Raw genomic sequence first — 27500 nt, 5'->3', positions numbered from 1 at the left:
TTGGATAGCCTTGAAAAAGTTTTGGAAAGATGTACTAAAACCAACCTTGTCTTGAATTTTGAGAAGTGTCATTTCATAGTCAAGCAAGGGATTGTTTTAGGACACATTGTTTCCAAAGACGGTATTTCCGTAGATCCGGCAAAGATTAATGTTATATCTAGCTTGTCTTACCCCTCTTCCGAGAGGAAAGTCCGCTCTTTCCTTGGACATGCAGGATTTTATCGAAGATTCATAAAGGACTTTAGTAAGGTAGCATTGCCTCTATCAAGGTTATTGCAAAAGGACATTGAGTTCGATTTAAGTAAGGAATGCATGGAGGCTTTTGACAAGCTCAAGGTAGCATTGACCCAGGCTCCCATTATGCGAGGGCCGAATTGGAGTCGGCCATTCGAAATAATGTGTGACGCCTCAAATTTTTCCATGGGAGCCGCGTTAGCACAACGCGAGGGTAAGAACCCATATGTCATAGCCTATGCATCAAAAACACTAGATGGAGCCCAATCTAACTACACTACCACCGAAAAAGAACTTTTGACCATTGTCTTTGCCTTGGATAAGTTTCGAGCATATCTACTTGGTTCAAAGATGGTAGTGTACTTGGATCATGCGGCATTAAAGTATTTATTGGCTAAGAAGGAATCTAAACCGAGATTGATTAGATGGGTTTTATTGTTGCAAGAATTTGACTTGGAAATCAAGGATAGGAGTAGTACGCAAAAGCTAGTGGCAGACCACTTAAGTCGCCTTGAACACACAAAAGGCGATAACACTCCTATTAATGATTCTTTTCCCTTTGAGGGCTTGCATGCAATCTCAGAAACCATTCCTTGGTATGCACCAATCGCCAATTACTTAGTATCTCGCTCCTTCCCTCCTAATCTCTCCAAACATCAAAGGGATAAGCTAAAAAGTGAATCTAAATACTATGTGTGGGATGACCCATACCTTTAAAGATGTAGGGCGGATCAAGTAATTCGGAGGTGCATTCCACAAACCGAATTCCACTCAATCTTGGAAGCTTGCCACTCTTCCGAAGGAGGAGGCTATTTTCGACCTCAAAGAACGGTAAGGAAAATCCTAGATTGTGGCTTTTGGTGGCTAACTCTTTTCACGAATTCTTCTCATTTTTGTAAATCTTGTTCTCAATGCATTAGATTTGGTAATATCTCCAAGAAGGATGAAATCCCCCAACAAACCATGCTATTTTGTGAGATTTTTGATTTGTGGGGAATCAACTTCATGGGGCCATTCCCAAATTCTAATGGTTTTCTCTACATTCTACTTGCCGTTGATTATGTGTCCAAATGGGTGGAAGCGATACCCACCAAGACGGATGATGCTAATGTGGTCCTTTCTTTTGTAAGAAACAATATCATTTGTAGATTTGGGTCGCCACGGGCAATCATGAGCGACCAAGGTTCACATTTTTGCAATAAAAGAATGGAAGGGCTCATGAAGAAATATAGCATCATGCATAAAGTAGCCACGGCCTACCACCCATAAACAAACGGCCAAGCCGAGGTTTCCAATCAGAAAATTAAACGCATCTTGGAAAGGATTGTGAAACACAATAGGAAATATTGGAGTGCTAAGCTCACCGATACATTATGGGCCTACCGAACGGCATACAAAATGCCAATTGGCATGAGTCCCTTTCGGTTGGTATATGGCAAAGCTTGCCACTTACCGGTGAAGATAGAGTACAAAGCATATTGGGCCATCAAGGAATGCAATCCAAGTTTGGGTAGAGCCGGAGTTGAGAGGAAGCTACAACTAGTGGAGTTGGAATGTTTGAGGCTTGAAGCTTATGAAAACTTTAGGCTTTACAAGGAGAAAATGAAAGCCGTTCATGATAGGAACATAAGAAGTAAGGAATTTAAAGCCGGTGATCTAGTCCTTCTTTACAACTCTAGATTGAGATTGTTGCCCAGCAAACTAAGGTCGAAATGGGAAGGCCCGTATCAAGTAGTGAAAGCGGAACCCTATGGGTTTACCATTTACGCCATCCCTCAAGTTTGGATATCTTCAAGGTCAATGGGCACCGTCTCAAGTTATATCATGGTGTGCAAATGAAGAGCAACAAAGAGATTGAGGTATTCCTTTTGGAAGATGCACCTCTTGGCAAAGAGCAATGAGCTAGTGGAAGTCCAACTTAAAGACATTAAACAAAAGTGTTAGGTGGGAGACACCCCACCATGGTGAGATCTATCCTTTTTACCCTTTTGTATATAGTTCGTAAACTCTTTATTGTTTTGCGATTGCTTAGCTATATTCTTATTTGATTAGAGTTAATTGTAAATAGCTTGGATATTTTGTTCATGAAGAATTGCATTGATTTTTCAACAAATGGATTGATTGTGTGGTAGAAGAACACCCCTCTTTAGGTTTTGCATTGATTTTGGGTGTTCTTGGCCTCTTTGGCTTATTTGGCTATTAAATTCATGTTAATTAGGCATTCTTCATGTTTTCAACAAAAAGGGGGGGGGGGAGGGGGACGCGCGCGCGCACTATGCGCGTACGCGTCCATAGGTCTTTGCAGCTCCTGGGCAATTTTCCAGAGAGTTGTGCAAAATCTGGGCGAGTTCTATGCTCTGGGCATAACCAGCATCACGCGTGCGCGCACTATGCGCGTACGCGTCCATGGCCATTTGAGCAAAAGCACGTGTACGCGTACTAGCCGCGTTCGCGCCATTACCGCGATTTGCGATCTTGGGCTATTTTTCCCAAGAGTTGTGCCCAGGTTGGGCCAATCTCATGTTATTGGCCTAACTCAACTCACACGTATGCGCACCAGGCGCGCACGCGCACTTCAATCATAATGCAAATCGACGCGCCAGCGTACTGTGCGCGTCCGCGTCGATTATCAAATTTCATCTTCTGGCACTTTTTCCGGAGAGTTGAGCCAAAGTTGTGCCCAACTTATGCTGAGGGCACAACTCATGTGCACGCGCATGCACACCTGTTGCTCGCGCGTGCACCTACATTTCGCCACTTCGCGCATCCGTGCACCGTGCGCGCGCGCGTCAGTTCCGCGAACCAATTGCATTAGAGCGCGCCTTTCTCCTTCAATTTCCTTTCTTTCTTCTTCCCACCATTCTTCTTCTTCACTTCTACCCTCTTCCACCATATTTACCACCTATTCTCTGCCACCACCGGCGGCAACCACCACCTTCGGCATTCCCACACCTCTCTTTCTCTCCTTCTTTCTCTTACTCTTCACTACCTTTTCTCTCACCTCCATACCCCATCTCTCTTCTTCCTCTCAAGGTACTTCTCATTTCTATTTTTGTTTGGTTTTCTTATTCCTTCTTCCTTTCCTTAGTTACATTCCCTTACTCTTCCTCTTAGCTAGTTCCATTCATGTTTTCGTTGTTTGATTGAATTTTCTTTCTCTCTTTCTTTTCATTTTCTTATGGGTGTTACAAGTAGAGATTCCTCTTGGATTGATGAGTTCATTTGATTTACTTGCTCTTTTTTTTTTTGCAATATGTGGGATGTTACGATGAGTGATGATGCTTTATGGGATGTTACATTGTCACCCTTCTCTCAATTTTGTCACAAAAAGGGATGCACACCAAGTGTTAGATGGAAGACCCACATGACTTTTTGGAGTCACTTTGACTTAGTGTTTTCTATCTTAATGTTCTTTCTCATTCACTTGTTTGTTCATATGTGCATTGAGCTTACTACATTTCTTGTTTCATTTCTACATGCTCATCCCCTAATTCTCACTTCTTGTTATTGATGTTAAGAGTGTGTGCTTCTCATGCTTCTTGTTTGCATGCATATACCACTCATACATCACATGCTAGTGATTAACCATGATCTTCGTTATTGCCTTAGTTACATGTTGTAGCTGTCATGTATCTAAGTCACTTATTCTCTTATACCTTGTCACTAGCATGCTTATCATTTCTTCGTGCTTCTTTGGACTTAATTTCACCATCTTTCCCTCTTTTCTAGCATGGTACTCAAAAGAGATAATGGAAAGGCGCCCAAAAAGGCACCCTCATGGTCCACTAGCAAAGCACAACAAGGATCTAGAGTCAAGCTCCTCCCCAATAAGACAAGGAGTGTTGCTAACATTGATGTTTTGGAAAAGGACAATCCGGCAAGGGCTCCGAACAAGTTCCCCAACCGCTATTGTGAACTTGTCTTCCCCTTGATCAAACCAAGGAACTATCATGCGGAGCCTCTACTAGCCTCTCTGGCTCATGTCATTCCACTCATCATGCCCCGCATCGAACGGCGGCAATGGGAGTTCCTATTGAGAAAGCCACGGGAAGCAAACTTGTCCTGGGTGGTAGAATTTTACACCAATTACCACTTCCCCTCTCTTGCATCGGTATTTGTGCACCGAAGACAAGTTCCCGTCACAAAGGAGGCCATCCAATGTGTGCTTAAGACCGGACCATTAGCGGAAGGGATTGATGCATATCAAGAGATTTTGTCAGCACGGTGCGAATATGAGTTTGATTGGGATGCCATCCTCAAGGTCATTGCTATACCCGAATCATTCTGGATTCGAGGAAGGATGAGACCCCGACCCAAGGGCATCACCGCACGTTTTTTCACTAGAGAGGCTCAGGCTTAGGCCCAAATTCTAGCCCACTATGTGCTCCCAAGCACCCATGGCTCATCTATCACTGCCGAGTTAGCCTTGTTGGTTTGGTGTGTCCTCACAGAGAGACCGGTGCATATTCCCCGTCTCATTCACCAAGCTATGGGCCGCATCCACGCTAAGGGGAATCTACCTTTTCCCGCTCTAGTGATCGATCTAGTTGCCGTAGCCGGTGTTCCCCGAGAGACTAGGGATCGGAGGGCCATGATCCCGATGGATGGTGATGTTGTTCCGAACGGGAGATATTTTTACCCTCCGACGGACACCTGATGCCAGGGCATCTTGGCCAGTTTCACTGACCTTTTCTTTACTGTTTTTAGGTTAGTTTCATGCATTTCTTTAGGAAATAAGCTAGTTTTGGGTAAATATTCACTTATGCCTTGACTCAAGCATACATTGTGCATTTTACATGATTTCATGAGGATTTTGCATAAGTTTAGTGACAAATATTATGTTGCATTACTCATGACTTGGACTAGAGCTTTGATGCACTTTGTTGCTTGATTTCAGGACCAAAAAGAAGCAAGAAAAGGGGAGGTAACTTGCAAGATTAATGAGAAAAGTGATTGCCAATAACACTCTCAAAAAAGCCATCAATGCCCATGTTAGAGAGTCACGTTAACCAAGTTAACGTAAACTCTAACGTGGAGAAGAGAAGTTAAGCCAACGTTAGTGACACTCAACATTGTCACTAACGTTGGCAATCACCCATAAGTGGCCACGTTAGAAGCCACGTTAACCTAGTTAACGTGACCTCTAACGTTAAAGGGGGGAAGAGAAGCCAACGTTAGTGACACTCAACATTGTCACTAACGTTGGCCTATGGTGCAAAGTACCACGTTAACTCCCACGTTAACTTGGTTAACGTGGGAACTAACGTGGAGGATGAAGAGTTGTCGACAACGTTAGTGACACTCAACATTGTCACTAACGTTGAAGCAACCACACAACCCCCAAGAGTCACGTTAACTTGGTTAACGCGGAAGCTAACGATGAGAAATGAAGGATGAGCCAACGTTAGTGACACTCAACATTGTCACTAACGTTGGGATGGCTAAAAGATGGCCACGTTAGAAGCCACATTAACCTAGTTAACGTGGACTCCAACGTGAGACCTAGGGGCACATTGGAATGTTAGTGACAATGTTGAATGTCACTAACGTTCTCGAAGGATGGCAAAGGCCACGTTAGAAGCCACGTTAACCTAGTTAACGTGAGCTTTAACGTGAAGCAAGAAGGGGCACACTGGAACGTTAGTGACAATGTTGAGTGTCACTAACGTTCTCGAAGGTTGACAAGGCAACGTTAAAAGCCACGTTAACTTAGTTAACGTGGGTTTTAACGTGAGGCAAAAGGGGTGCATTGGAACGTTAGTGACAATGCTAAGTGTCACTAATGTTCCCGAACTTGGACTTTCACTAAATGATTAACACTCCTTATGCCCTGAGCTTAAGTCTCTGCCCACTCCGCACTTTCTCTCTGCAAGTAAAGCCAAGCCCAAATAAAGAAAGAAACTGCTTCAAACTCAAGATCCAAAGGCCCAAGACTTGAAGAGTGAACTAGAAGCTGAGAAGAGTAGTATATATAGGAGTAGCTTTGAATTGTAAAGGAGTTCTGGAGGCTGAAGAACCACTCTCTGTATTTTACTTTCTTTGCAATTTCTAGTTTTATGATGTATTCTCCATCTTTGTTTTCATCTTCAAGAGCTATGAACAACTAAACCCCTTTCATTGGGTTAGGGAGCTATGTTGTAATTTGATGGATCAATACTAATTTTCATTGTCCTTCTTCTATCTTTCCTCTTGATTTTACTTGAAAGCTTTCGATCTTCATCCAATTGAGTAGTTATATTGGAAGAGAAGCTATTCAAACTTGGATCTCTTTTGAACCTTGGAAGAGGAATGAAGAGATCAAGCTAGAAATGCTTTCTGATGCTGGACCAAATTGGGTTTGGATGGGTATGTGACTGTAACCCTCTCAATACTTGGTTTGGGAAATGCATGTGGTATAATCAGTGACCATACTTCATCTCTTCTCATGAGCAATTGACCAAGGAATTGGCTATTGATCAAGATTTGAGAGATTGAATTGCAAGAAATTGCAATTCAATCACTTAAGATTGCCAAGGAGATCAATGAGTGCATTGATTGAGGAAGAGATGAAAATGAACTTGATCTGGAGAATTGCAACATCTCCTAAGCCCAATGAACTCCCCGTCTCTAATCTCACCCATTCTCTTTAATTTCTGCGATTTACTTTTATGAGCAAATCCCCCATTCCCATTTATAATTCTGCAATTTATTTTCAGTCATTTACTTCCAGTCCTTTAATTCTAGCATTTACTTTTCTGTTATTTACGTTCCTGCCATTTTATTTTCTGCAACTCTCAACCCAATTTCTGGATTCGCTCAACTAGAACATTCTTCTAATTAAAGTTGCTTGATCAATCAATCCATGTGGGATTCGACCTCACTCTATTGTGAGTTTTTACTTGACGACAACTTCGGTACACTTTCCGAAGGAAGATTTATTGAGAGACAAGTTTTTCCCGCAACAACACCGAAGAGCCGAACTTAGCCGTCCCCATGAGCATCCCCTCCACCTTATCCGCACCACCAAAGTCATCCATGCAACGCATAGAGGACCTCCACAAGATGCTTGACCGTTATGAGCGGCGTAAACAACGCCGATACACCTTTATCAAGAAGCTTCTAAGTTGCCTAGTACCACCTATGGAAGAACCGAAAATTTCCACGTCCACCGGCACCGATAATGAAGAGAGTGACCATGACAAAGAGGATGGACACTCGAAAGCCGATCAACCACTGCGTCTCACTCAAGGCACGGAGGATCGTGCTAACTTCTAAGTGTGGGGAGGTCGGTCGGCCGACCGGTCTTCATAGGTAACACCCGAATAAATTTCTTGAATCTCTTTTGTTAACTAAAATAGATCACATATTAGGTTTTTCATTTTCGACATCCTTTGCATATTAGTATCTCTTAATAAATCCACTTGGCTAGAGTAATGACATCTCTCCTAGAAAACTAGAATTTTAGGGCAACCCTACCAATTTTGAAAATCTTTTGATGCTTAGCTTGTTTGAAGAATGTAATTTGGAACATGGATTTTGAGCCAAGAACACAAGCAAGTGAGTTTTGAGCCTCATTGCGTGGTTACATCTTATAACCACTTACTTTCCTTCTTGTGTGCATTGTTCTCTCTCTATGATTGTGATCCTTAATTTGTTTGACTCTATATGTCCATTGTTATATGTATGAATGCATGTGCATGATTGAGGCCATTAATTCACTTAGCTACTTACCCAAATGACCTTACCTTATAACAACCTTTGCAACCAATTTTGAGCCTACACTTAACCCGCTTATTCTTAATTTTAGCACATCACAAGCCAAAGGCGAAAAACCATGAATGTCCCTATTTGAATCCTTGATTAGCTTAGGCTAGTACGTGTGTGCCACTCAAGTGTGGGAAAACAGGGGGAAGCATTGGTTTAGATAAGAGCATGTTGTTTTTGTTGAAAATATTGGGAAGTGGATACATACTCATGTGTTGATTAAATGTATAGACCATATGTATTGATGTTCCTGTGCAAAGTTGAAAAAAAATATATGAGAAAAACAGAAGAAGAAGAAGAAAAAAATATACATAAAAGAAAAGAGAAATATATATATATATATATATATATATATATATAGAAAAAATGAAAAGAAAAAAAGAAAAAAAAAATAATAAAAGAGAAGCAATAAAAGGGGACAAAATGTCCCAACGCAAGACTTAGAGACAAATCAATGCATATGTGTAATGATCAAAAGTAAATGCATGGGTATGTGAAAAAGTGAGGAACGGGTAGTTAGGTTAGTACATAATTGTATAGGATATTATATAGGTTAGGTGGGAAGCTCAAGTTAATCAAGGGATTCAAATTTTAGCCGACTTAGCCAAATATATAACCCTACCTTAACCCTAACCCCATTACAACCTAAAGAAAGACCTCATGATACTGTAAAGACTAATGGAGTTAATCCAAAAGTATACAAGCTGATGCTTTTCCCCTTTGCTTTAGATGACAGAGCTAAGTTTTGGTTGGATGCCCAACCAAGAGAGAGTATTGACTCTTGGAAAAAGCTTGTAAATGCTTTTCTTGCTAAGTTCTTTCCTCCTTAAAGGATGAGCAAGATTAGAGTGGGAGTTCAAACCTTCAGCCAAAGAGAAGGTGAATCCCTCTATGAAGCCTGGAAAAGATACAAGCAACTGATCAGGAGATGTCCTCCTGATATGCTCTCAGAGTGGTCCCTCATAGGAGTGTTCTATGATGGGTTGTTTGAGATATCCAAGATCTTCTTGGATAGCTCTTCAGGTGGATCTCTCCACTTGAAGAAAATGCCTATAGAAGCTAGAGAGCTTATTGAGATGGTTGCTAACAACCAGTTTATGTACACCTCTGAGAGGAATCCTGTAAATCATGGAGCCTCTCAAAAGAAAGAAGTTCAGGAAGTTGAGACCCTGAATGCCATCTTGGCTCAGAATAAGATCTTGACCCAACAGGTCAACATGATCTCTCAACATCTCACTGGGATGCAAACTGCAGCTGGCAGTAATCAAGAAGCTTCTCTTGAAGAAGAAGCTTATGATCCTGATCAAGCCACCATAGGGGAGGTGAATTACATGGGAGAAGCCTATGGAAACCCCTACAACCCTTTATATAGGATTCATCCTAACCTCTCATGGAAGGACCAACAGAAACTTTAGCAAGGTTTCAACCAAGGTGGTAGGAACCAGAATAGGTTCAATAACAGACCACCATTTCCATCTTCTAAAGGGAATATGGAGACCTCTAAGCAGAGTCTCACTGACTTAGCCATTCTAGTTTCCAGGCTCACTAAGACCACCCATAGTTTCATTAATAGAACAAGGTCCTCTATTAGAAAGTTAGAGGTACAGATTGATCAACTGAGCAAGAGGATCTCTGAGATCCCTCCTGACACTCTCCCCAATAATACTGAGGTTAATTCTAGAGAAGAGTACAAGGCCATAACCATGGAGGTTGAGGCCGAATAGGAAGAGAATGGGAAGGCATTGAACGCTAGTGAAGAAGCTTTCACTGGTCATTCAATGCCCACCAGCCCAGAACCAAAGGAAACCATAAAGACAATTGAGGTTCCTTTGAATGCACTTCTGCAGTGCATAAGTTCTGGTGACTACTCATCCTCAAGTGAGGATGAAAACACTATGGAAGAGCAAGTTGAGCGATACCTAGGAGCTCTTATGAAGCTGAATACCAAACTATTTGGTACAAGGCCTTTGGAGGAAGAACCTCCACTACTTACTGATAAACCCCATTTTTAGGGTTTATCATCTATGGAATCTAAGGGTTTTATCCATGATCTTCCACACTTATTCATATAAAACTGCATGATTTTGTGTTCCTTTCCCATTTTACCTCATAGATGAAAATATGCTTCTTTTGCATCAAAATTGATATATTGTAATCCCCCTCTATTACCATTCGATGCCTTGATCCATTTGTTAAGTAATTTCAGAAGTTATAGGGAAAAAATGGCTAAGAGGAGTGAAGGAAGCATGCATGAATGGAGGGAGCATGGAATAAATTGAAGATTTGAAGTTTGGACATGCACGCGAACGCGCACGCGCACCTTGCGCGTACGCGTGAATGCGTGCATCCAGAGCCAGTGTAGTGGAGCCGAACGAGGACCCGGCGCGCTTATACGGCTGGGCCATATTCCCTATGATGCTTACGCGCACCTTTCGGATGCGTACGCGTACAGTGCGCGTACGCGTCGATGTGCGCACATGATTTTTTAAAAGGAACACGTGCCCAGCGATTTCAAGGAGTCCCCAGGCCCTGTTTTGGAGCAGATTTTGGATGGAAAAACTTAAGAAGACCAAGGATTAGGAGTGTTAGGATAATTAGTCATAATTCTAGATATTTTAGAGAGTTAGTTACATTTTGTTTCTAGAGAGAGAAATTCCAACTTCTCTCTAGAATTTCAATTCTTCCATTGCAATTCTCCTTGGATTTCTTGGTGAGATCCATTGCTAATTCATAGATCTACTCTTCCTCTACTCTTAATTGATGTTCTTTTGATTCAACCTCTTAGATCTAGACTTGTTTGACTTTGTTACCTTGATTTTGGATTAATGAGTTGTGTAATTTCATTCAATTGCTTGATTGTTGATGATTGTTTGGATTAGATAGCTTTAATTCAATTCTCTTCTCTTAATTACATCATGTCTTCTATGATTGCCTCCCAATTATTTGTGATAATGACAACCCTAGCTATGGAGTAGATTTCTCTTACTTGGCTTAGGGGTTGAGTTATTGGAGACACTTGAATAGTGGATATCAATTGTAGATTATGAATTGAGAATTGCTAATTGACATGGAGTGCACTAAAGCCAGACTTCCTTAGGGTGAGACTAGGACTTGTGACTCAAGTTAGTTACTCTCACTTGACTTTTCTCCATTGTTAGGGGGTTAACTAAGTAAAGCAATAATCAATTCTTATCATAATTGAAGGAAACTATAATGATGGAACTTCCAATGCTTACCCTTAGCCAAGGCTTTTATCTCAAGTAATTGTTGTTTGCTTTTGTTAGCTTGAATTCTTGCACCAACTCTCAAAACCATAAAAGCTTTCCTAATCAATGATGCGCATTCTAAGGCAATTCTGATGCATGGAAAACTTGTCTCTCAACAAATCTCCCTTCGGCAAGTGTACCGAAGTTGTCGTCAAGTAAAAACTCACAATAGAGTGAGGTCGAATCCCACAGGGATTGATTGATCAAGCAACTTTAATTAGAAGAATGTTCTAGTTGAGCGAATCCAGAATTTGGGTTGAGAGTTGCAGAAAATAAAATGGCGGGAATGTAAATAACAGAAAAGTAAATGCTAGAATTAAAGAACTGAAAGTAAATGACTGAAAATAAAATGCAGAATTGTAAATGGGAATGGGGGATTTGCTCATAAAAGTAAATAGCAGAAATTAAAGAGAATGGGTAAGATCAGAGATGGGGAGTTCATTGGGCTTAGGAGATGTTGCAATTCTCCGGATCAAGTTCATTTTCATCTCTTCCTCAATCAATGCACTCATTGATCTCCTTGGCATTCTTAAGTGATTGAATTACAATTTCTTGCAATTCAATCTCTCAAATCTTGATCAATAGCCAATTCCTTGGTCAATTTCTCATGAGAAGAGATGAAGTATGATCACTGATTATACCACATGCATTTCCCAAATCAAGTGTTGAGAGGGTTATAGTCACATACCCATTCAAACCCAATTTGGTCCAGCATGAGAAAGCATTTCTAGCTTGATCTCTTCATTCCTCTTTCAAGGTTCAAAATAGATCCAAGTTTGAATAGCTTCTCTTCCAAGATAACTACTCAATTGGATGAAGATCGAAAGCTTTCAAGTAAATTCAAGAGGAAAGATAGAAAAAGAATAATGAAAATTAGTATTGATCCATCAAATTACAACAGAGCTCCCTAACCCAATGAAAGGGGTTTAGTTGTTCATAGCTCTTGAAAATGAAAAAAAAGATGGAGAATACATCATAAAACTAGAAATTGCAAAGGAAGTAAATACAGAGAGTAGTTCTCTTTTCCCAGCCTTCCAGAACTCCTTCTCAATTCAAAGCTACTCCTATATATACTACTCTTCTCAGCTTTTAGTGTGATTCTTTAAGTCTTGGGCCTTTGGATCTTGAGTTTGAAGCAGTTCCTTTCTTTATTTGGGCTTGGCTTTACTTGCAGAGAGAAAGTGCGAAGTGGGCGGAGACTTTAGTTCAGGACGTTAGGGGTGTTAAAATTTAGTGAGAATAATAGTTCGAGAACGTTAGTGACACTTAACATTGTCACTAACATTCCAATGCACCCCTTTGCCTCACGTTAAAACCCACGTTAACTAGGTTAACGTGGCTTTTAATGTTGCCTTGTGAACCTTCGAGAACGTTAGTGACACTCGACATTATCACTAACGTTCCAGTGTGCCCCTTCTTGCTTCACGTTAAAGCCCACGTTAACTAGGTTAACGTGGTTTCTAACGTGGCCCCTGCCATCCTTCGAGAACGTTAGTGACATTCAACATTGTCACTAACGTTCCAATGTGCCCCTAGGTCTCACGTTAGAGTCCACGTTAACTAGGTTAACGTGGCTTCTAACGTGGCCATCTTTAGCCATCCACTACAACAAAAAAGGCCTGTCGGCACCCTTTTTTCTTGCCACGCTTTTAAAGCGTACCCAAAAGTGGTCTATGGACACGCTTTTGCGAGGGTGGCCACTAATTTGTGATTTGGCCACGCTTTTTTTGTCACGCTTGAAAAGCGTGGCCATAGAGAGAAATCGGCACGCTTTTATGAGGGTGGCCACTTATTTGAAATCTGGCCACGCTTTTTTATCGCCACGCTTAAAAAGCGTGGCCGTAGAAGGAAATTGGCACGCTTTTGAAGCGTGGCAAAATAGTTTCATTAACGTTACATTTTTAAAGCGTGGCCGTTTCCTCTAAATCTTTCGGCACGCTTTATAAGCGTGGCCACAAAGTTCCAAAAAAAAAAAAAGAACTCCACCCCTCTTAATTCGAAACAAACAGTTTACACACCAACCCCCTAACAACACTTCTTCCTTTCTTCGAAACACACCCTCCTCTTCTTTAAAACAATGCCTTAAAAGCCAAAACCCTAACACAGAGCTCATCACCCTAACGGCGGCGGCGCTCTTCACCTAACATAGAGCTCATCGCCGGTGCTCTCACTCTCTCCCCCAATAACATTCGTTGGTCAACCTCGTTCCAACCCTCTCTAGCAACCCCTTCGTAGGTGCCACCTCTGCCGGTGTTCCCTGCGTCGGCGCTCCTTCCGTCTCTCCTGTAAACACCTATCCCTCCTTCGGCGGTGACTCACTCTGGTAAGGCCTCCCTCGGCGCTTACTCTATCGCAAACCCTCCGTCGACGCTCACTCTCTCTCGCAAAGCCTCAATCGTCACTCCTCCCTCCATGGTTCAGCACCCGCCGCGTTGCCGTCTCCCTCTCTGAAGTCGTCGCGCCGCCGTCTCCATCTCCTTCACTCGTCGCACCTCTGTCAGCCACGTTCAGCGTTCGCAGCACCGTGGTAAATTATCTGTTCAAAATTTTTCTTGATCTGATTATTTGTGTTTGAATTTGATTTTTTTGTTTTGATTTTCTTGGTTCTTCATTTTTTTCTGATTTTTCTAAATTTATATTTTTTGTTCTAATCTGATATTTGGTTCAGGGTTTTTTTTTCTCTAAACTTTTTGACATTTGGTTCTGTTCTGCTACAGCTGTGGTAGTGCTCAGCTGCTGCTATGTGATGCTGAACTGCTACTGCTTTGCCTGTTCTGTTATTCTAGTTTTTCTACATCAACTAGCAGTAGGTTAATCTTTTCATACTTTAAGCATTCACGGTTAGGATTTTGATTTGTTTAATTTTTGTTGATTGATATTGATGGTTTGAGTTAATTGTTCCTTTGCTATGTGTGTGGTTTAAGATCTGAGTTGTTGTATGTTTTTATGAAAGAGGATTGAAACTTGTTAAATGAATTAAACTTTGTGTTTAGATTTGTTCTTGTCCCAAGAAACTCTGCTTGTGATAAGTCGTTTTAATTAATAACTCTGCTTGGCAACAATGTGTTTTGAAAGAGCAGGGGACTCCTACTGGGAGAAAAAGTCTAAGGCTTCTGGTCTTAGGGCAACTGCAAACCATTTGCGCGATTTGAATCCTGAGGATGCGCATGAAATTCTTAGGCAAGCTGCTGAAATTTTTGAAGGAATAGGAATAATTAATATTGCAGCTCAATGTTTTTCAGATTTGGGGGATCATGAAAAAGCTGGTATAAATTTGAAGTTTAGCTTCTATATCTATGTTTGTCATCTGTTATTAGTTACCTCTCCACATTTTTTCCTCTTCTCTTATCGAAGTCCGACGAAGAAATCAATGTAAATAGAAAACTAGCTAAGGAACTGGTTGACAAATGGGTAAGTAATCTGTGAAACTCTTGCTTCAGCATGTATCATTTATCTTTCCTTAAAAATTATACTGATTCTTGAAGACATTATAATGGTATGCATTTTCTTTTTTTACAAGCTATCCATTTTCATCCAGGAGTAGTTTTCTTTTTTGGGGACAGATACTTAAAAAGCACATCATTTTTGCTTTGTAATTGCAGAGCCGACCCATATTTAATAAGAGTACACGGTTTGAGGACATGAGAAATGCTGAGGACGACAGGATTCCTTTCAGGAGGCCAACTGTTAAAAAGTGCTCAACCATTCTGATTTAAATTGCTTGTCTTAAGCAATATTTGTCTTATGTATTGCAATATGCTGAATTTCTACAGGCCGACAAATAAAGCAGCAGGGATAGAATCTAGAGATGGTGATCTTGATTTGGAATTTTCACAGTAAGTCTTGGGCATTAAGATATTACTGGTGGAGCAGTGTGAACTAAGTTGTCACTGATTTGTGTTATAGATGCTAATTGTTCTGAATGTATAATGCAGGCCTAGGTCTGGACAGTCTTCTTCAAGGCAACATGCATCAAGGCCAGAAGCAACACCTTTGGATTTTGTGATCCATCCCCAATCTAAAATTGATCCAGAAGAAGTTAGAGCGCGAGCAAAAGCTGCTGCACAAGATCAGCAGAGAATGAAGGTTTGTGCTTTACCTCGGGGTGGGAGTATTGTTTTTTTTGAAGCTTTTTATGATTCCCTGAAATTCTTTTAAGTTTTCAAGTGTTTTGAGAGTATCTTACAAATGTAGAATACTGAGGAAGTGAATATGTAAAAATAAAAATTGGAAGTAGAGAGATGTAGTTTTTCTCAATATTTACTAAGAGGGAATAAAACTGATCTGCCTAAATGATATTTGGACTGGTATATAGGAAGGGTTGAAATAAGTTGTCATGTCATTGTCTACATGTGATCATAAATCTTTTTTCCTATAAATTACTTGATGTACACAGCTCTGACATAGCTCTTCGAAAACATTTCAGCCTTTCCCAGTTGAGCAAGCGAAAATTCTATCACTCTCGCATATACCAGGTAATAAGTGATTGCCATTTATTTGTTTACTGTTCTGCACTTCAGTTTCCTTGACATACCACATATAAATCGTCCTGAAAACACAAGAGCCGAGTACAATGAGAGGCCTATACAGAGTGCTCCCTGTATCTTCCTGTGGAAATTTTCTATTTGTTGCAATTGTTTGGATAATAAATGTGATTTTAGATCATCGGTTCGATAATGTTGGGGATGCGAATAGAAATTTTTTACCAAAAATATGTTTTTGTCCATCAAATGGAAAGTTCTTAATAGAGTATGCTAGCAATTCTATATTTTAGAAAAATATCTCCTCTCTCTCTCTCTCTCTCAAAAGAAATCAAAATATGTAATTACATGCTCTTTAATGGTTTTTTATATCGGACAAATATTTTCCTCATTTCCGTTTTCATTTATTTATTTATTTGTCCTTCAAGCCAATGGAACTTGAAGAAGTTCTATCAGAAGGACATAGTGAGGATGAAGTTGATGATGAAGTTGCTGATTTTGAAGAGCTAAGGGTATGCATGATTATATATATGATCCTTGTTTCAAAATTTATAATCTCTTTTACCTTTTTAAATGTAACTCTTGTGATACAAGAATGGTCTGATAAAGCTTTTGGGTAAAACTTGGATGGCCCTGTGGCTGTGAGGCTCAGTAGTTCTTTGTTACTTTTATTATTAACTCCTTGAAACACAAGTGTCTCAAAGGGAGAAAGAAAGAACATAGAAAAGCTGTAGGGAAATATTTTGCCGTTTACCCAAAAACCTACTTAATAGTGTTTACATGTTAGCGATGTCACTAATTACTTAACCCATAAGAGTCTCCTAATTACTTTATATGCCGTTTCTTAACAAATTGTTGTTTGGATTTACATCAACTGCACTTAAAGGATAAAATATACTCTTTTGTCCCTGAAGTTTTCGAGAAATTTTAAAATTACCCTTAACGTTTCAATTTTGTTCCTCTAATTTCAAATATGTTTCAATTATACCCTTCGGGGTTAAGAGACACATTTGAAACAATAGGGACACAATTGAAACAAATTAAACGTCGATATTTTTGATACTTTTCGAAAACTTCAGGAACAAAAAAAATGTACTTTACCAACACTTAAATTGGATGGTTTAATCGAATTTTAGACCTTGTTAGGAGAGCTTAATTACCATTTGTGATTCTAATTTGACAATTAAATTTCTGCTTGATCATTGTATAGGTTTAGTTTGAGGCTTTGGGATGGGAATATGAAATCTATTGCACCTTTTAGTATTTCTTCATACTTTACATTTTGAAGATTCATTGAAACATTTTGATACCTTGCAGAGGCTTGGTAATTTTGATAATGTGACCAATGCTGAGAAGAAATTCATGCATATGTGGAACTCGTTTATTCGAAAGCAACGGTAAGTTCTTTTCATTTTGACTCTATTCGCTCTCTGTTCGTTGCATCTTCCTTGTTTTGATAAAGGAGCAAAACATAAAAAAGATGTAATCAATTTCAAGGCTGAGACTTTCATAAATTGTGAGCATAATAACCAACAACATACATCAGCCATGTATCTTGTGTTTACAGGGCTGTTTTAGCTTGGCTTTCTATTATTGCGCACCGCAACAAAGACATGAAGGCAGGGGAGAAACTGATCTCTGTGGCTGATGTTGTGAAGGAACACTGGGCAACTTATGGAAGAAATTTTTTTCTAGATATGAGTATGAGGTAGGTGTTCATCATGGCTGCAATTGAAGTTTCATTTGTAACATGATCTTGGCATTTCAGTTTTATCTTTTGATTTTCTTAGTAAAATGAGCATGGTTAAGTGTAATGGTTTATTTTACAAATCCATCTCCTTCATGTAGGAATGTGAATCTGAAGGTGCCAATAAAATGGTAGCATACCTACGAGAGACTGCATCAAAGAGCAAGACTGGTGACAAGTTCTAATGATAATTTTGATAGTTCTAATGATCTCCTAAGTGGAATGTGAATCTGAAGGTGCCAATAAAATGGTAGCATACCTACGAGAGACTGCATCAAAGAGCAAGACTGGTGACAAGTTCTAATGATAATTTTGATAGTTCTAATGATCTCCTAAGTTCTAATGATGAACTTATTTTGTCCTAATTCAATTATTAGTTTTGTTAAAGTATTGTAATTTTTTAATTACAATTTTAGCATGTAAATCATTCATGTAAATCAATAAAAAATCAATTTTTTATACCTTCTAATTTTTTCCTTTTTTTTTAATTTGACAAAGGAATAGGCCACGCTTTGAAAGCGTGGCAAAAGATTTTAGTTGGCAAGCCACGCTTTTGAAGTGTGATTGTATGAGCTCAAAGCGTACCGAAAACCAACCTAATCAGCACACTTCAAAAGCGTGGTGATATGTACAAAGCGTGGCAAAAGATTTTAGTTGGCAAGCCACGCTTTTGAAGTGTGATTGTATGAGCTCAAAGCGTACCGAAAACCAACCTAATCGGCACACTTCAAAAGCGTGGTGATATGTACGCTTTTTGGTACGCTTTTAAAGCGTAGCTATAGGTTAATAGATATGGCCACGCTTTTTAAGCGTGGCAAGACATGAAAGCGTGCCAATAGAAAAAGGGTGCCAATAGATCCACAAAAGCGTGGCGATAGAGCTATCGGCACGCTGGCGGATGTGACCCTTTTAAAAGTGTGCCGATAGCTCAAAAAGCGTGGCGAAAAGCTATCGGCACGTTTTTTTGTACTTTTCGGCACGCTTTTAAAGCGTGGCAGAAAGCTTATTTTCTTGTAGTGATCCCAACGTTAGTGACAATGTTGAGTGTCACTAACGTTGGTTCATCCTTCGTTCCTCATCGTTAGCTTCCACGTTAACCAAGTTAACGTGGAAGTTAACGTGACTCTTGGGGGTTGTGTGGTTGTTTCAACGTTAGTGACAATGTTGAGTGTCACTAACGTTGTCGACAACTCTTCATCCCTTACGTTAGTTCCCACGTTAACCAAGTTAACGTGGGAGTTAACGTGGTACTTTGCATCATAGGCCAACGTTAGTGACAATGTTGAGTGTCACTAACGTTGGCTTCTCTTCCCCCTTAACGTTAGAGGCCACGTTAACTAGGTTAACGTGGCTTCTAACGTGGCCACTTATGAGTAATTGCCAACGTTAGTGACAATGTTAAGTGTCACTAACGTTGGCTCAACTTCTCTTCTCCACGTTAGAGTTCACGTTAACTTAGTTAACGTGACTCTCTAACGTGGGCATTGATGGCTTTTTGAGAGTGTTATTGGCAATCACTTTTCTCATTAACCTTGCAAGTTACCTCCCCTTTTCTTGCTTTCTTTTGGTCCGGAAATCAAGCAATAAAGTGCATCAAAGCTCTAGTCCAAGTCATGAGTAATGCAACATAATAATTGTCACTAAACATATGCAAAATCCTCATGAAATTATGTAAAATGCACAATGTATGCTTGAATCAAGGCATAGGTGAATATCTACCCAAAACTAGCTTATTTCCTAAAGAAATGCATGAAACTAACCTAAAAACAGTAAAGAAAAGGTCAGTGAAACTGGCCAAGATGCCCTGGCATCACAACACCAAACTTAAAGCTTGCTTGTCCCTAAGCAAGTACTGGAACAAGAGAATGATGAATGAAATGTCCAGAGGAATGAGTCATTCTTGTGGAAGTCATGTTACTAATTTTATGGTGGTTTCATGCATAGCAACTTAGGTTCATTCCATTACTAGCTTTCAGACCTTTATCATGTCCTAAAACACCCACTTTGTTTACATCCCATGAGACTTTTATTCATCGATCCTTTTATTGTTATTTCAAGGGTTGTTTGTGTTATTTAGGCTAAGTGCTCTGTAAGGGGGCAACTCTTTAAGATAAGCTTTCAGCCAACACTCCCGAACCAGTTGGTTCAAGGTGCTAGGTGTTGAGACACCCCTAAGGACTTACTCCCTCAAGCCTATCCCCCATACATACACACCACAGGAATATAGTTTGTTTATTTTCTTTTCTTGAGACCTTGGTGTCCCGCACCTCTTTGGGTTACTAAATGCTCTGTAGTGAAGATTACTCTTGATAGTGGACTTTCAGTTGATAATCCCGAGTTAGTTAACCCAAGTTACCAGGTGATAAGGCACCCCTAAGAGCTTATTCATCCAAGTAGATCCCTCACACAGGAGCACCACAGACACTTGCTTCAAGATTAAAACCATTGATGCCTAGCCTTATTGCTTACTCTTTTTCTTTTGTTTTTCACTTCGATTGTTCTTTCCCTTTTCTCTTCTTAGGATCTTGTTATTAACTTAGTCTCATGAGTGTATCCAAAGCAAAGTATTCAGGCCATATAATTGTCATCCCAGCCTTGTGGTTGAACCAACTTAGCTAACTTATGACTACCCCAAAGATTCATGAATGCACTTCCACAATATGAACTCTACTTCTGGTCTTTTAAAAACACTCATTCTCTTTTTATTTGATTTAAAGGGACAAGCATACAAGTAAGTTAAGTGATGGTGCAGTAACATAAAGACTAGTGCACATAGACCTATTCAATACCACAAACTTAAAAGACATGATTGAAAAAGGTTTAACATAACATGGAAGCAAGTTCTATTTCATACAAGATCTTCCTTATTTTAAGACATAGAGAAAGATGGAACAAAGAAGGAACTCCACCACCTTTTACTATTGTGGATGTCCATGCTCTTTTCCTTGCTTGTCCTCCTTGTTTCCTCTTTCATTTCCTCGCATCCGTGCCAATCTTGCTTGCTTCCAATCCTCAAGTGCCTTCCTCACTGACTCATGACTCTCTTCCACCCTTTGTCTTTCCTTTCGTGCTAATTCATCCTTCATTTCGTCATACTTGGCTATTCCTGGATGCAATACTGGCAGCTGTCCCACTAAGTAACCAAGCCTGGCTTGAGTGTTTATATGATGTCCTGTTTGGCTCATGTAAACTCCTTCTGCGAATGCCCTTTGCTTGTCCAATAGTTCTACCTGTTCTATTTGTCTTCGATGCATCTCATGTATGTGTGCCCCTTGATGTGCTTGGATGTTGATTAGCCTCTGGGTGGATTCTTGTTGCTCGTTTTGCCTTTGTTCCATCCTGTTGAATGCTTCTCCCCATTGTTGTCCTTGGCTTAGTTGCTGATCCATCATTTGCCTTTGCCACTCACCTTGCTGAGTCATCCATCTTGAAAGTGTTTCCTCTTGCCGCCCCATCATCTGTAGTTGAAGCTCTTTATGTGCTCCTTGGCTTTCCAAATATTGTCTAGATAAGCCATCAATGGCCTCCTGCAATTGGTGCATGTCCAAGGTCTGTTGTGCTTGACCCTCTAAGACTTGGCCTTCCACTACTTAAGGGGCTGTCCTCTTCCTTTGCTTCCGTTGAGGCAGGGGGGATGCTACAGCGTTCATCCTTCGGACCGTTATTGGAATGCCTTCTTTTATCCAAACGGGGTCCTCATCTTCAAAAACCACCCTAGCTTTCTTGCATATTCGGTAAATAGTGCTGGGATAACCTAATGTTCCTCTTGAGTCACTTTTCTCTGCCATCTTTCTAATGCCTTGAGCTATGATCTCATGAACTTTGATTTCTCCTCCCTTGAGTATACAATGCACCATTGTTGCTCTCTCGAGATTCACCTCCGAGTTGTTTGCAGCTGGGAGAATAGACCTCCTCACTAGCTCGAACCACCCCTTAGCTTCAGGAGTGAGGTCTGTTCTCTTAATGAACTTTGGTTTATTTCCTGTACCCCTTTCCCAGTCAGCTCCTGGTACACAAAGGTCTCATAAAAGCTGGTCATAATTGGGGTTGTTGTCCAATCTTGAGTGGTAACTTTCTTCTTCAAACGGTATAGACTGTAGCTTCAATGCCCTCATTACACTCATGGGACTAAAATCCACCATTGTTCCTCTCACAAAGCTTGTATATGACTCATCTTTCTTATCATATCTGACTACATTTGCATAAAATTCTCTTATGAGATTTGCATTCACCTTAGTGACCGGGTCAGTGAGGAGCTCCCATCTTCTCCTTTCTACCTTCTCTGTGATTTCGGGGCATTCAGTCTTCTTAACCTGAAACCCCAGCTCATAGATGATTTCCTTATCAACCATCCACCCGTATTGCAATGCATGATGCAAGCTTCTAAATCTCTTCTCATCATATGGGTGTTCTTCCATGGGTTTCTTTCCCTCCCTTCTCTTAGAACTTGAAGATGCCATGAATGATGGTTAATATGTGAAGGTGGTAAGGTTGTGGAGACTTTTGGTCGTTTAGGGTTTTATGGCAGTGAAGAGAGTGGGGAAAAAATGTTTATAATCGATAGAGGGTGTCTTGTACAGAAAGGAAGAGTGGTGAAGGGTGTGTGATGACAATGAAAGGTAGTACGGACAAGGGTCATTTATATAGAGAAGTTGTGAAGGAATGGAGGGTGTAGATTGATGCAATAGTCACTTGATGGACGGTTGGGGTTATGCATGGCTAGAAGACAAGGATCATCACTTTATGATGGGGATTGCTCGGTCTTCTAGGGTCCCATTTTTTCAATGTTGCATGGCAACATTTTCCAATGTATTCCCTTTTTAGAACAAGTGTGAAGCCCCTCCTTTTGTGGTGTCTGAACCTTCTTTGTTTGGTTGTCCAATCTATCCCTTTTCATGCTTCTTTTCCTCTCCTATAAAGATTTAAAATAAGGCAATTAATATGATAAAAAAAATTGAAACTCTACGGCTAAAATAAAATGAAAGAAAGGATTTGATTGTTCATTTATGAATTCCAACTAACTAACTAACTATTGGTGGGTCCTTATATGCATTTTGGTGGCACCATGGGGTGACACCAAACTTAGTTTGAAGCAATGTGATGAAAAGTTTTTGTTCAAAGCTCCCAAGACTAGCATGCATGTTGGCTTGCTTTGAACACCAAACTTGTTCTTCACTATATACTGCATGATAAAGATTTCACCAAATGTTTGTCAAGTTTGGGTTGAAATTCATAAACATTGATTTATTCATTATTTTTTTAAAAACATATAAAACATGGGTTGCCTCCCATGAAGCGCTTCTTTAGCGTCACTAGCTTGACGTTTTTCCTTCATCAGGGTGGTTGGTAGTGCTTAAAGTCCTCCCCTCTTGCTGTGGACTTGTATCCATTGGTTGGATCAATGATCTCCACATGTTCTAGGGAAAGAACTTTGTTGATAGTGAAGACCTTAGGTAACTGAGATGGTACAGTAGGGAGATTAGGGGGAATATCTGGGAAGTAAGCTGAGACAACTCTATCCCCTGGAGAGAAATCTTCCGTAGGAATCTTCTTGTTCCTCCATCTCCTTGGTAACTTCTTCTTTGTTTCTTTTGAGGTTGCCTTCCCCTTGGTGACCTCTTTTCTCCAAGGAGTTGTGATGCTATCTTCGCCTGCCTCTAGAGGTTTGGGTTCCTCCAACTTTTCTTTGAGCTGTGGCAATTGCTGTTTTCCTTGTTTATCAATTGAGGGGTTTCAGAATAAACTGGCTGTGCTTCAGTGCTTGTCTCCTCCTTCAATGTCTCCTTATCGTTTGTGCTTAGTTTCTTGTCCTCTTGATCTGTTTCTTGTGAGAGTTTGAAGACATTGAAGCTGAGTCGTTCATCATGGATTCTCAATATTAGCTCCCCTTTCTCTACATCGATAAGTGCTCTGGCCGTAGCTAGGAATGGTCTTCCCAATATGATTGGGTGAGTGTGACTCTCTTCCATGTCCAGAATGACAAAGTCTGTTGGGAGAAAGTACTTCCCAACCTTTAGCAACACATTTTCCACCACTCCTACTGCTTGCTTTTGAGTTTTGTCAGCCAGTCTGATGATTACATCTGTGGGCATTATCTCATTAATCTGCAGCCTCTTCACCAGGGATAAAGGCAGTAAGTTGATGCTGGCCCCCAAATCACATAGTACTCTATCGATCATAGTTTCACCTATGGCACAAGGGATGTGAAAACTCCCTGGGTCTCTTCTTTTCGTAGGCAGCTCAGGTTGAATAAGGGCACTACATTCCTTGTTCATCACTATAGTCTGGCCTCCTTTGGGTGAGCTTTTCCTGGGAAGAAGTTCCTTCATATACTTGATGAATGCAGGCATTTGTTGAATTGACTTAATGAATGGTATGTTTACATGCAGAGATGCAAACAAGTCTAGGAACCTTGAGTATATTCTCTTTCCCACAGCACCATTGAGCAGTTGAGGGAATGGTGCATAGAGCTTCAGCAGCTCTTGTTGTGAGATTTCTGGTTCTTTGTGATCTCTATCCTCCTCCTTTGTTGAGTTGTCTTCAGGTTGTTTGTACATTTTGCCTTGCTTGTCTTCAATCTCTTGATCACTTGTAGTGACCATTTTGCAATCTTCCCATCTTACTTTCTTTGCTTCTCCCTTGGGATTTTTCTTCGTGTCACTTGGGAAGCTATCAGTAGGTTTGGGAATCTTCTCAGCTAAATATCCCACCTGGAATTCCAGCTTCCTAATGGTCTCTCCCTGGTTCTTAATATTGGCTCGCACCTCCTCTTTGAACACCTTATTTTCTTGAATCTCTTGGCTTATTCCTTCAAGTAAGGCTTCAATCTTAGAGAGCTTGTCATCAATTGATGAGTGGTTCGGAGCAGATGTGCTGTTTTGGTTTTGATAAGTGTGTAGAGAAGTGTTGTTGTGGGGGTGTTGAGATGTCCTCTGGGTGAATTGCTGGTGAGCTGCATTATTGTTGGAGTTGTAACGTCTCTGGTCTTGGTTTTGATCTTGCTCACTTCCCCACCCAAAGTTTGGGTGGTTTCTCCATCCAGGGTTGTAAGTTTTGTAGTATGGATCATAGTTTTTCCTTGGTGAATTCCCAATGTAGTTGGCTTGCTCCTGACTCCCTTCTGCTTCTTCATTCACCCCTTCTTGGATTGTTGATGAAGATGAGATTGTTGCTACTTGGTTCCTCTCCATCTTCTTGGTGAGGTCAGCCAGCTGCTGGGTAATGAGCTTGTTTTGGGCCAACAGAGCATCTACATTGTTTAGCTCCATCACTTCTCTTGTGTTCCCTCTTTTGGAAGCATAGAAGTAGTCGTTTTCTGCTACTGTTTCAATAACATCTATGGCTTCCTCAATGGTCTTCTTCTTGTTCAAGGATCCTCCAGATGAATGGTCCACGGCCTTCTTTGACTCATAAGAGAGCCTTCATAGAAAATGTGCAGCTGGACCCATTCATTGAACATGTCAGGTGGACACCTCCTTGTCAAGTCCTTGAACCTCTCCAATGCTTCATACAGAGTCTCACCATCTTGTTGCCTGAAAGTTTGAACCTCAGCTCTCAGCCTATTGATTTGTTGAGGAGGGTAGAATCTTGCTAAGAATTTGTTCACCACATCCTCCCAATTGTCAAGCTCTCCCTTGGGAAGGATTCCAGCCACTTGGCTGCCTTGTCCCTGAGTGAGAAGAAATAAGAGCAGTCTATAGGCGTTAGGATGAACACCATTAGATTTCACTGTGTCACATATTCTCAGGAAGGTGGTCAAATGTTGATTGGGGTCTTCTTGAACACCTCCTCCAAACGAACAGTTGTTCTGGACAAGGGTGATGAGCTGTGGTTTAAGTTCAAAGTTGTTGGCATGGATTGTTGGCTTTTGGATGCTACTTCCACAATTGCCTGGGTTTGGAATAATGTAAGAGCCCAAAACTCTTCTATCCTCCCCAGCATGATTTGCTCCACCTCCTCTGCCATGGTTGTGAGTCTCTTCTTCATGATGATTTTCCATGTTTTCTTCCATGTTTGGTTCAAAGTATTCCTCAAGTGTTCCTCCTCTTCTTCAGCACTAACTACTCGTTTTTCTTTTGCCTCCCTCCATAGTCTAAGGAAGGTTCTCTCAGGTTCAGAATCAAAGGAAGTTGAAGCCCCGCTTCTTCTCCCTGTCATACAACCACAAGTACAAGCAAGAAAATAAGTGCAGACAGTATTTGTGTCAGAATTACTGTTAGTTGTGGGTGATGCAATATATCAAACAGTTAGTGGGTTAGCAAACAGAATTGAAAATAACAAAGAAAAATAAAAGAGTAGAGGGGGAAGGGAAGAAGTTTAACTGAAACAAAAAGTAAATTACTCAAACAGAAAATGTAATTCACAAAATAAAATGCTCAATCTAGTGATCTTCCAATTTAATCATTGTTGATTCACAATCAATCCCCGGCAACGGCGCCATAAACTTGATGCACGGAAAACTTTTCTCTCAACAAATCTCCCTTCGCAAGTGTACCGAAGTTGTCATCAAGTAAAAACTCACAATAGAGTGAGGTCGAATCCCACAGGGATTGATTGATCAAGCAACTTTAATTAGAAGAATGTTCTAGTTGAGCGAATCCAGAATTTGGGTTGAGAGTTGCAGAAAATAAAATGGCGGAATGTAAATAACAGAAAAGTAAATTTAGAATTAAAGAACTGGAAGTAAATGACTGAAAATAAATGCAGAATTGTAAATGGGAATGGGGGATTTGCTCAAAAAAGTAAATGCAGAAATTAAAGAGAATGGGTAAGATCAGAGATGGGGAGTTCATTGGCTTAGGAGATGTTGCAATTCCCGGATCAAGTTCATTTTCATCTCTTCCTCAATCAATGCACTCATTGATCTCCTTGGCAATCTTAAGTGATTGAATTACAATTTCTTGCAATTCAATCTCTCAAATCTTGATCAATAGCCAATTCCTTGGTAAATTGCTCATGAGAAGAGATGAAGTATGGTCACTGATTATACCACATGCATTTCCCAAATCAAGTGTTGAGAGGGTTTAGTCACATACCCATGCAAACCCAATTTGGTCCAGCATGAGAAAGCATTTTTAGCTTGATCTCTTCATTCCTCTTTCAAGGTTCAAAAGAGATCCAAGTTTGAATAGCTTCTCTTCCAAGATAACTACTCAATTGGATGAAGATCGAAATCTTCAAGTAAAATCAAGAGAAAGATAGAAGAAGAATAATGAAAATTAGTATTGATCCATCAAATTACAACAGAGCTCCCTAACCCAATGAAAGGGGTTTAGTTGTTCATAGCTCTTGAAAATGATAATAAAGATGGAGAATACATCATAAAATTAGAAATGCAAGAAAGTAAATACAGAGAGTAGTTCTCTTTTTCCCAGCCTCCAAACTCCTTCTCAATTAAAGCTACTCCTATATATACTACTCTCTCAGCTTCTAGTTATTCTTCAAGTCTTGGCCTTTGGATCTTGAGTTTGAAGCAGTTCTTTCTTTATTTGGGCTTGGCTTTACTTGCAAGAGAAAGTGCGAAGTGGGCGGAGACTTTAGTTCAGGACGTTAGGGGTGTTAAATTTAGTGAAATATAGTTCGAGAACGTTAGTGACACTTAACATTTCACTAACGTTCCAATGACCCCTTTGCCTCACGTTAACCCACGTTAACTAGGTTAACGTGGCTTTTAACGTTCCAGTGTGCCCCTTCTTGCTTCACGTTAAAGCCCACGTTAACTAGGTTACGTGGCTTCTAACGTGCCTTGCCATCTTCGAAACGTTAGTGACATTAACATTGTACTAACTTCCAATGTGCCCCTGGTCTCACGTTAGAGTCCACGTTAACTAGGTTAGGTGGCTTCTAACGTGGCCATCTTAGCCATCCCAACGTTAGTGACAATGTTGAGTGTCACTAACGTTGGTTCATCTTCATTCCTCATCGTTAGCTTCCAGTTAACAAGTTAACATGGAAGTTAACGTGCTCTTGGGGGTTGTGGTTGTTCCAACATTAGTGACTATGTTGAGTGTCACTAACGTTGTCGACAAC

At 40.4% G+C, this 27500-nt stretch overlaps 2 protein-coding genes and 1 non-coding gene across 3 annotated transcripts; all 3 read left to right on the top strand.

Annotated features, from left to right (window-relative positions):
- Window positions 1-1632: 1632 nt before the first annotated feature.
- LOC112757119 (uncharacterized) lies at window positions 1633-2073 on the top strand. The gene has a single exon (XM_025805722.1). The coding sequence runs from the start codon at window positions 1633-1635 to the stop codon at window positions 2071-2073; it is 441 nt and encodes a 146-aa protein (XP_025661507.1).
- Window positions 2074-14327: 12254 nt separating this feature from the next.
- LOC112758102 (protein IWS1 homolog 1) lies at window positions 14328-16233 on the top strand. The gene is made up of 5 exons (XM_025806683.3): window positions 14328-14654; window positions 14846-15079; window positions 15179-15329; window positions 15670-15718; window positions 16153-16233. Exons 2-5 carry the CDS (start codon window positions 14988-14990, stop codon window positions 16164-16166), a joined length of 306 nt encoding a protein of 101 aa, XP_025662468.1. The 5' UTR covers window positions 14328-14654; window positions 14846-14987; the 3' UTR covers window positions 16167-16233.
- An 8695-nt stretch (window positions 16234-24928) lies between these two features.
- LOC112760185 (small nucleolar RNA R71) lies at window positions 24929-25032 on the top strand. Its single transcript, XR_003180637.1, has one exon. It is a non-coding gene; the product is annotated as a small nucleolar RNA R71 (small nucleolar RNA).
- The last annotated feature ends 2468 nt before the right edge of the window (window positions 25033-27500 follow it).

Source organism: Arachis hypogaea, chromosome 16 (genome assembly GCF_003086295.3).
Source record: "Arachis hypogaea cultivar Tifrunner chromosome 16, arahy.Tifrunner.gnm2.J5K5, whole genome shotgun sequence".
Taxonomy (NCBI): Eukaryota; Viridiplantae; Streptophyta; class Magnoliopsida; order Fabales; family Fabaceae; genus Arachis; species Arachis hypogaea.
Note: the sequence above shows the minus strand (reverse complement) of the source record. Positions and strands in the feature narration are given on the sequence as shown.

Bases quoted from the DNA above. Each gene is read 5' to 3' on its own strand.
- LOC112757119 (XM_025805722.1), top strand. From the start codon at position 1,633: ATGCCAATTGGCATGAGTCCCTTTCGGTTGGTATATGGCAAAGCTTGC.
- LOC112758102 (XM_025806683.3), top strand. From the start codon at position 14,988: ATGTATTGCAATATGCTGAATTTCTACAGGCCGACAAATAAAGCAGCA. The intron at 15,080-15,178 runs GTAAGTCTTGGG...TGTATAATGCAG, and splicing joins CTTGATTTGGAATTTTCACA to GCCTAGGTCTGGACAGTCTT. The intron at 15,330-15,669 runs GTTTGTGCTTTA...AAAACATTTCAG, and splicing joins AAGATCAGCAGAGAATGAAG to CCTTTCCCAGTTGAGCAAGC.